Source organism: Sceloporus undulatus, chromosome 7, assembly GCF_019175285.1.
Source record: "Sceloporus undulatus isolate JIND9_A2432 ecotype Alabama chromosome 7, SceUnd_v1.1, whole genome shotgun sequence".
NCBI classification, from domain to species: domain Eukaryota; kingdom Metazoa; phylum Chordata; class Lepidosauria; order Squamata; family Phrynosomatidae; genus Sceloporus; species Sceloporus undulatus.
In genome coordinates, this window is record NC_056528.1 from 37,596,984 (window position 1) to 37,607,259 (window position 10,276).

Here is a 10,276-nt window from a genome sequence, read left to right on the forward strand (position 1 = left end):
GTCTGACCACATTTTACTAGCTTGTTTGCAAGAATATCATGAGGACCTTATCAAAGGTCTTTCTGAAATCAAGATATGCTATATCCACAGCATTCCCTTCATCTACCAAGCTGATAATTTTATCCAAAAAAAGACTTGTTTCTCCTAAACATGTTGACTTTTTGTGATTATGGCATTTCCTTCTAAATGTTCACAGACTCTCTGTTTAATGAGCTGCTCTAGAATCTTTCCTGGTATTGGTGTCAGACTAACTGGAGGATAATTGTTGGGATCCTTTTTTTCCCCCTTTTTGAAGATGGGGACAACGTTTGCCCTCCTCCAATCTGCTAGGACTTCTCCTGTTCTCCAGGAGTTCTCAAAGATTATTGCCAATGGCTTCGATATTACATTGCCAGTTCTTTTAATACCCTTGGATGTAGTTCATCTGGTCCTGGAGACTTAAATTCATTTAGATTAACCAGGTATCCCTATACTACCTCTTTACTTATTCTGTCCTGTGTTTCCCCTATTTTGTTATCTGTTCCATTTTCCTCAGGTTGAGCACCCTTTTCCTTTTATGAGAAGACTGAGGCAAAGAAAGTGTTAAGCAGTTCTGCCTTTTCTGTCCCCTGTTAGCATTTCCCCTTCTTCTCCACACAGTGGTCCTACTGTTTCCTTCTTCTTAATTTTGCTACAGACATACCCAAAAAGCCCCTTTTCTTGTTCTTAACCTGTCTAGCAAGCCTGAGCTCATTCTGTGCTTTAGCTTTTCTGACTTTACCCCTACATGTGCTAGCAATTTGTCTGAATTCCTCTTTGGTGATTTCCCCCTTTTCCCATTTTTAATACATGTCCTGTTTAAAATTTAATTCAGTTGAAAGTTCTTTAGTCACCCATCCTGATTTCTTGAGACATCTCCCATTTTTACTCCTTGTTGGAACAGTTTGAGATTGTGCCTTGAGTATCTCCGTTTTGAGAAACTCCCCTCCATCCTGAACTCCCTTCTCTTTTACTATTCCTGACCACAGGATCACCTCCAGTATCTCCCTAAGTTTACTGAAATCTGCTCTCCTAAAGTCTAGAATGAGTGTCTGACTATGCCTGGCTTCTCCTTTCCACTGTATAACAAACTCCAGGAGAATATGATCACTCCGACCTAAGGAAGGATCCCGCCACTTAGAAATAAGAAATAAAAATTTAGAAATAAAAATCTATTTTTTATTAATACCATCTGTACATATAGCATTCTTCATCCTGCCATCTCCTTTCATTCCCACCCCCGGCTTTATTTATTTTTAGAGGCAAAACAAAAAGACAAGGGAATCATCTCTGTTTAAAATGTGTCCAATTTCCTCTGGGCAGACATGTTTCTGAAATTACAAAACTAGTAAAATGTGAAGAAAATGAGCCATTTTCTGAAGACATTTCATAAAACAGGTAACTGCATTCATGTTATCCAGACAGAACTATGATTTAAAAGTTCCATGTTCTTTTCTAATAAAGTTTTAGACATTAAAAGAACATGTAAAACTTTATTCCCAGTTATTCTACCAAAACAAACAAACAAACAAACAGCAGCCACTGTACTGTTTAATGGGGAACTCTAACTCAGTTTTGGACACCCCCAACAAATTAATTTTGCCTTATTTTTCCTGAGGCATAATGAGTTCAAAGTGCCCAACCTGGCCATCTTGCTTTAGCTGGTCTAACAAGTCTTCTCTGCGCCTTTTCCGACTAACCACCAGAAATCTGTCACGGCCCTGGCCGTGTGATTTGCTCTTAAGCCCATATTTTTGGGCAATTTGATGGATTTGCTTGCGCTCCTCGTTGGTGAGTTCTGTGGAGAAAGTCAGGTCAATCTTACTGTCCGAGAAGGCGTAATTCTGGATGATCTGCTCAATATCTTTCTTCGTGATCTTTGACCTTCTATCAACATCCAGCCCAAGACCTTCCCTTTTGAACTGCTCCTTCACAGCAATTGGCTCCCGGATCCCTTCCCCACTTTTGCCCAAGCCACCACCTGTCCAGCCCATTTTCCTTAAAATCTGGTTCCCAATGTTGTCTTCCTTGATCTGCTGTTTCAAGGCTTCTTCTGCCGAGCGCCCGCGGATCTCATTCCTCGAAATGACATCTTCAACAGTACCTTTCTTCAGGTTGTTGACAACAGTCGGCTGGGTCTTCTTCAAAACTTTGACGGCCTCCTCAGCTGCCACATGCTTGACAATCTTCTTGATGCCAACTGCTTCAGCGATTAGTTCATTCTCAAGCATCACCTTGCACTTCCACCGCATCCCAGTCATCCTTTCAAAGATGTACTCCACAGTCATCTTATTGAACTGAGCCGTGTCATTAAGTGTACACACGGGGTTCCCAGAGTTTTCATATACAACAAGGTCCTTCAAGTCCTTCTTTTTGGAGGGATCTCGGGTAGCACCACCAACTTTCTGAACCTGTACTGCTTTGTTAGCTCCAGCATTGGACTGGGTTTTCTGGAGTATTTTTAGTGCCTCATCTGCAGCAGCATGCTTGCTGGTTTTCTTGGTGCCATACCCTTCTGCTAAAAAATGATCCTGCAAATAGACACTGCAGCGCCACAAGCGGTTTGGCATCAGGACATATTTGTAATCAACCGTCATTTTGTTGAAGGAGGCAGAGTTGTTCAGTATCCCAATAGCATCACAGGCATTCTCAGTGAGGACGAAGTTCGTCCAGTGTTTCCCTGAACTGGGGCCTTGTTGAGGGTCAGAGTTTGGCTGTCCAGGGGTGCATTCTTTGATGGCAGCAATAAAGTCATCCAGCTGCTTGAGTGCTGGAGGGAATTCAGAAGGCGCTGTGCCGCTCTCACACAACACTAAGTCTTCACGCGTGGTGTTCTTAAACTTCCGCTGTGCTACTTTGACCTCCACAGGCTTCTGCAGCAGTATCACTGCCAGTTCTGTTGCCCGGTCCCTTGACCCATTTTTGCTGCCAGCATACCCTGTGGTGAGGTACACATTCTGACACCTCACCTCACAAGCAAAGCCATCTTTAAGCAGCTTTTTGCTCTTGGGAAGATCAGCAGGGGAAAGTTCTTTCAAGGGAGAATAAATATATTCAGGGTTTGTCTTGCAAGCCTGTATGGACCGTGTCAAAAGATAAGTGTAGCTAATTTTGTCTGGCCCTCCACCGGCATCAGGACTAGTAAGATTCTTGCGGACTGCAGCTACAAGTTTGTTAATGAAATACTGTTTGGCTGTTATAACTGATTTGGGAAATGTTTCAGAGTCAGACTGGAGAAGAGAAGTCTCACCAGAAGCCTCTGCATCACTTGCGGCAGAAGTGTCTTTGTTTTTGGAAACAGTCTTGGCTTCCGGCTGGCTGTTTCCAAAGCCTAAGCCCATTGAACTTGAAAAATTACCATCGCAATCCTGAGTACTGAAGCTGCTGAAAACCCGATCTGCATAGTTCTGGATTTGCTGGGTTGTGATATTCTCTCTGGCAACCTGTGCTTGGTTTTCTGAAGACTCATCCTTACCTTTGTCTTGTGTGTTGCTGGCTACAAAATGTATGGGTTCAAAACGAGGTCTGGCACGGAATTTGGGAGCCTGCTTCCTTGGAACTGCAAGATCTGTGAAACACAAGAGGTTTATCAGGTTAAAAGAAAACTTGCCCCCCTTTTTAAAGCTGGGATGGCATGAAGTGTGGCCGTGGGACTGTTTTTGTGGCCCTCAAGCCTTCTACATTCTCCAAACTGTCCTTTCTACTGGCCAAAAGTAAAGGCTTATTGCTTTTCTTGGAACTCCAGGAGTGGCAACTCACCCTAAGAATATATTCACACACCTTCAGCCTTGTTTAGCAATGAAAGTACCCATTTCTGAAACCAGAACTGGACCTCTGGTCACCTCCAGTGTTGTTTTGGCATTTTCAGTAGTTTGTTTGGCTCCCATTGTCCCAGAGGCAGAGAATAGGACCTTGGACCCACTGCAGTTGCCCAACATAGTTTTTTTTTAATTAGAAAATGTTATTACACTCAATTTTAAAACAACCCACACAAAAAACCCATAAAATATTAAATATTTCTACATATGTACATTACATACTTATACATATATCCATACATAATCCAGATAATTGGTTCTTGGCCTTGGTCTCAGACCTCTTCTATCATTATACCGACACATTCCTTCCTTATTTCTTCCTCCCCTCTCCTTCATCCTTCCTCATCATCCTTCCTATTCCACTTTTTCAGTTCCTTCTCCATCCATTTCTCAACTAATCATCCCTCACCCTTCCTCTACTTCTTCCCTGCCTACCCCAACTTCTCGCTGTTTAACGTTCTTCCTTATTTCCACCTTTCTTTCCTTACTTCTGCATCTTTCACCTCCTCATACCTTTTTCTCACTTACTCAGACCTTCTAACTACATACTTTCCCATCTTCATACTGCTTCTTCCATCCCATTCGTACCGGACTTCCTTTTAACCAATGCTAGATATTCCCTTTCATGCCTTGTGACCTTCTTGAATCTTTTCCCCATAAAATCTCACCTACTTCTATAATTTCCTCTATTTTATTGTAGTTCCATATTCTATGTATCTTAGTGATCTATCTTCTTTTATTCACCTTATCACTGTTATACTCTGTTCCTTGTCTTTTCCCACTTATTGCTTCATTGTTAGTTGCCTTTTACATATATTGCTCCTTTGTGTTCTTATATTTGATTGTTTCTTATCATCTTCAATCGCTCAGGCCGACTGTGGCTATCTTACTCCACTCTTTATCTAAATATTCTATATTAGATCCCAATCCTCCTTTTTCTTCTTAATAACTGCGTATCTTAGTTGTTAGTTGTATGATCTCAATGATATCATATTGTGTTATTAACCATTGCTTTACATTCTGCATGTTTTTGGATTTCCAATTCCAAGCCAAAGTTGCACTCATAATCATATAGAAGAGTACCTTGCCAAACTGCTTTTCTATTTCATCTTCCCACATATTTAATAAACAAAATTCTGGGTATAATTGTATCTTTGCCTTAATGTTGCTTACTGTCTCGTTTACTTTTTCCCAATAGTTCTTCACAGATTTACAGGACCACCAGCAATAAAAAAGTACCTGGTTTTTCCCCACATTTCCAACATAAATTACTTTGGTTCTTGTAAATTTTTGGTATTTTCTCTGGTGTCAAAAACCAGCAAAAATATAATTTGTAATAATTCTCTCTCAAAATTTGGGACACTCTAAATTTCATTACATTCTTCATGTTTGTTCCCATTTATTCATCTCAATTTGAGTGCCCTACATTTTTTTGTATCATGTTTTCTCTTACCACTTCTTCTTCTAGGTCCCATCTTAATAGTAGTGTGTAAAAATTCCCAATCCATTTTCTTCCACTGTTAGAATTTTTCCCAGCTCACCTTTTTTTATCACCAAATCCATATAATTTACTGTCCACTTTGCACCATTCTAGAATTTGTCTTTATGGAAACTGTCTATTTTATTTCCTTCCAAATTCAATTCTTCTTGAGTTTTCAGATTAAAGTGACCATCTTTGTCTTTAACAAAATCTCCTAAGTAAGCCAATTTACCTCCTCAGGTAAACTGTTTTAAAGACAATTACAAACATTTGCAACACAGCCCTGAAAGGGTGCTACTCACCACACTGTGGCTCACTGGTTAGAGGGGGCTGGATGTGTCATTCTTCAATACCCTACTCACCAGCACCACCAGGAACTCCTTTATATGCTTGGCTTTTAAAGTGGGTTGGGGCAGGGGGGGGTTTTCAGATGTGAAGACAACTACAGTGGTACCCCGGGATACGAAATGACCGCGTTACGAAATTTCCGGGATACGAAAAAATTAGATAGGAAAAAACTGTTCCGGGTTACGTTTTTTTTTTCAGCTTACGAAAACAATTTTGGTGCTTTTCGGCGCTTTTTCGCACGAAATCGCGGCTTTCCAGCGCTAGCGGCTATGGCTTTTTCGGGTTGCGAAATCTTCCAGGTTACGAACGGCGCCGCGGAACGAATTAAATTCGTAACCCGGGGTACCACTGTATGTCATTTCCCACATGCAGGATCTCAACCTTCTTCCATCTCCAAAGAACTCTATGTACTATACATGGCTCTCTTGCCTCACATTTTATTCTCTCAATTCTCATGTGAGGTATGTGAGGCTGAAAGAGAGAGACTGACCCAAACTCAAATAATTAGTTTCACATCCCAATGAGAGACGAGGCTGATCACCTCTTCCAAGTCCCAGTGCAACATACTAACAGCTGCACTCTTGGCAGATCACAAGGCATATCAGTCAGCTGTCTAAAGGTAAATGACATCTCTCTCTCTCACACACACACTCTACTTGGGTGTCAAACATTTACGATTCTTTGCCAAAGGTTGCTATCCAAAGAGCAACCTTTGGGATACTCACTGCTAGAAGGAGACTCATCCAATGCAGACCGTGGCCTTTTTGCTGCCTTGGAGCCTGGCACCAATTCAAACGATGGCATCGTGCCCACATCAATTCCTTCAGCCATTTGGAGGACCTTCTCCATAACTTGGGAGCCATACCTGCATTGAAGTAAAGGACACTACAAGTTACAGGCTACAGTTACAGCACCCCCTAGGCTGCTCTATATGGCCTCCAGTAGTCTGTCTGGGAGGGCATAGGGCCTAAGGTCTGTACATTTAGTTTTTAGCATCAGTTTCTTGCATGCCATGTTACATGCTGAACGGTAGTGTTCACAATCAAAGGAGAACTACCAAAAATTTCAGCACAGACAAATGGATACATACTGGCTGAAAATTGGGGACAGAACTGGGGATGACTTGGATGACAGAATTGGGGGCATACTTATCAAATTTGCAGATGACACCAAATTAGGATGAGTAGCTAATGACCCCAGAGGACAGGATCAAAATTCAAATGACTTGAATAGACTATAAATGTAGGCTGAGGAGTTCTGGGTGTTTCAGCCTTTCTCCGAGCATTAAAAGTTGTCTTACTCAGAGTCAGGCCTTTGGCAGGTCAGTTCTGCTCAGTACAGTCAACACTCAGTATTGACTAGCAGCTCTGCAGAATTTCAAACAGCAGTGTTCTTATGACCCTATAGAGACATGCTGGGAACTGAAAATGGGATCTCCTGCATCCAAAATATAGGTTGAGTCTTCCTTATCCAGAATTCCAAAGTATTCCAAAATCCAAAATTGCCGACATGAGTGGCTGAGTTAGTGACACCTTTTCTCTTGACATAAGAAAATTTTGGATCCTGGCTTGCAACCTGATGCATTTGGGAAACCTAACCAATAAATCATCATTCTGCAGTGAAGAACAGAGGTGGGCAGCTATGGACCTTGGGCCAAATGTGGCCCTCCTGGAGGATTGACCTAGCCTTCCTTTGCTTCACTGAAATGTCACTGTGGATTCCAGCTTCTATACAGGTTTTTCTCCCTTTCTAAAAACTTGAAGTGTTGCTCTCTTTAGGCTTAGTGCCACCAAGTAAGAACTTAAAGCTAAAATACAATGGTATTTTTGGTCCTACCATTTGGCCCCAACCATCACTTGAATGTGACCCCTAAGAAATTGAGCTGAAAAAGAGTCCCAACTCCTGCTCTGTGGGGTGAAACTGGAATGCATATGGCCACCAAGTGGCTACTTTGTGGTCTGGATAGGTCCACTGGCCTGATCACCTTGCTGGACTCCTGGCCCAAGCAAAGCTCCCCTTGCCACCTCCACTGTCCCACAGAAAGGTGAGAAGAAGCAAGGTCTCCCATGCACTGTCCATGGAGCTCTGGCACTTGTGTCCTACTGTTCTTGGCCACCAAAGCAAAGGGATGCTTAACCTCTTGCCCACCTGCACACCTCCATCATGAATGCTGGATCCCAAACATCTGGTGGGCACCGGGTATTAGAGCCTTTAGGGCTGAAGGGCCGCCAGGTAGAAGTAGTCCAACCAAATAAAAATATTAGGCAGCGTAGGACACACAAAAGCATCTTTTGAAAACCTATTGCTTGCCAAACACCAGTTTCAAAGGAACACACCATTAAAAGTAGCACCTTTGAGACTCACTGAAAGGAATGGGCAGCAGCAGCAGCAGCAGCAGCTTTCCTAGACTTCAGCCTACTTCCTCAGATGCATTGAGTACCAAAGTTGCTACAAGAGCTCTGTATCTTTGAATTCTATTATTATTATTATTATTATCATTTGAAATTTTATTCATACAGCCTAAAACAAAACACGACAACAAACAGGACACCAAAACAACAATAAACCCAGGCAATAATAACCCAGGCAAGGAAAGTATGGCTAAAAGGTGTGTTCAGGGATCCTGAAAGACCTCTTTCCATAAAACCTTAGCAACTGAATCTTGCTGGATGTCTTCTATAAATGGGTGCCAGATCTTATGAAAGGCCAACCCATTTCCTCCATCAGCCACAAGCCCCAGAGCCTAGTCCTCCATCCTGCACTTTTCCAGTTACTATTACCTGAAAGAAGGAAAGCTGGCAGCATGAGTTTCCTAGAGTTCAACCCACTTCCTCAGATGCATCTTAGTACTGTTATCATTATCATTAAGAGACGTGGCTGTATCAGTCTCTGGGGTCAGTATGAAGAGAGGCTGCTCCTTCTGAGACCCACCGACCGAAAGGAGGAGGCTGGCAGCGGAGTGTTCCTAGAGGCCCACCCACTTCCTCCGATGCATTGGGGGACCAGGGAAGCCTACCTGCATCCCATGAAGAGGTGGTTGGCCCAGGCGTGGGAGAGGGCCAGGAGCCGCGGGAAGGAGGCCTGGTCGGCCAGGTTGCGGACCAGGAACTGCCTGCGGAGCGCCCAGTGGGCCTCGCTCTCCTGCTGCTCCCGCCAGCACTCCAGCTCCGAGGGGGAAGGCGGCGAGGGCGAAGGCGGCTGCTGGGGGTCCGGGCGGGGCGGCTGAGGGCCCAGCAGGTCCCCGCCGGGAACGGCCCACCCTCCGCCGGCCATGGGCCCCCGACGGACACGCGTCTCTCTCGGCGCCCTTCACACGTGCAGCGAGACCAGCCCCCCCCCCCCCCGCCACAAGGCGAACGCCCCCCCCCCCCTGCTCCGCTCTTTCTTCCTTTTCGGCTCACGTGGGTCGGGAATCGGGATGGGAGGACGCACAAGTCTCGCGAGAGCAGCCCAAAGGCATAGGCACGCGCGCCCAGAGCGGCAGCGGAGGAGGCTTCCGGTCTCTCAAGCGCCGCAGCGCCACCTGGCGGCCCGGAGGGCACTTGTCTGCCTTCAAGTCGTTTCTGACTTATGGCTACCCCATCATCATCATCATCATCATCATCATCATCATCATTTAAATAAAGCATGGTAATAGTAGCAGTAGTATTATATAAATAAAGCATAATAATAATAATATTACTACTACGGTGCTACTACTGCTACTACTGTTCTTGTATCATCATCATCATCATCATCATCATCATCTCTTGTTTTGGAAGGGATTAATTTTGAATTTTATTTTATTTTGAATGTATTTTTACTCTTGGGCTTTATTTTTTTAAGGCTGCTCTATAGTTCTATATCTGATTATATGTATCGGCTGCTTTGATAGTATTGTACTTTACCGGCACAATTTGTTTATCATTATCATGTACAGTTTTATGTTTTATTATTCCTTAGATTGTACGCCTCTGGCAGGATTTAATGTTTTGGAGCATACAAATAAACAATAACAACACAACGACAATATGGCTGTGATTGTGGTTTGTCAATTATTATTACTATATTTTGTTATTGTTGTTGCTGCTGCTGCTGTTAACTGGGACTCAGAGCGCTTTACAGCGTTAAACACAGGACCATTAAAATTAAATGAAATGAATCTTAACTCAGATTCAAAACCATACAATTAAAAACATAGAAAAGTGTTACATCGAAACAGGATTAAGTTATTATGATATGAAGACAGATTGCATGCAAAATAAAATATAATTCAAAAGATAAATGTGTTTGAAATACTTCCAAGAGAATATGAAAAAGGTTTTCTTGGTTTCAAGGTTTCTTCAGATGGGGTTTGACATTTGCCATCCTCTGAGGCTGAGAGAGTGTGACTTGCCATAAAAACCAGTGGGTTTTATGGCCAAGCTGGGATTTGAACCCTGATCTCCAGAGTCAAGGCCCAGCACTCAACCCACTCCTTGCTGGCTGGGAAGAGGGAGAAAAATAAGGACCAAGGAGGAGGGCGACCAGATGTCCTCCTTTTCCAGGACATGACCTACCTTTCAAGTCTCTGTCCAGGTGGAATTTCAAAATGTTCTCCATTTTGAGCATGGCTAACAAGCGTGCATTTTTA

At 43.2% G+C, this 10,276-nt stretch overlaps 1 protein-coding gene across 2 annotated transcripts; it reads right to left on the minus strand.

Moving 5' to 3' along the window:
* Positions 1-1,175: 1,175 nt before the first annotated feature.
* NKRF (NFKB repressing factor) lies at positions 1,176-9,013 on the minus strand. Of its 2 annotated transcripts, none has more exons than XM_042480135.1 (3): positions 8,687-9,013; positions 6,390-6,535; positions 1,176-3,586 (listed from the first exon to the last, which is right to left on the minus strand). In XM_042480135.1, the coding sequence occupies exons 1-3, from the start codon at positions 8,935-8,937 to the stop codon at positions 1,623-1,625; spliced, it is 2,361 nt and encodes a 786-aa protein (XP_042336069.1). In that variant the 5' UTR covers positions 8,938-9,013; the 3' UTR covers positions 1,176-1,622. The 2 variants fall into 2 exon arrangements, with proteins under 2 accessions (XP_042336069.1, XP_042336068.1); XM_042480134.1 differs by having other exon boundaries at positions 6,390-6,529; positions 8,681-9,013.
* Between the last annotated feature and the right edge of the window lie 1,263 nt (positions 9,014-10,276).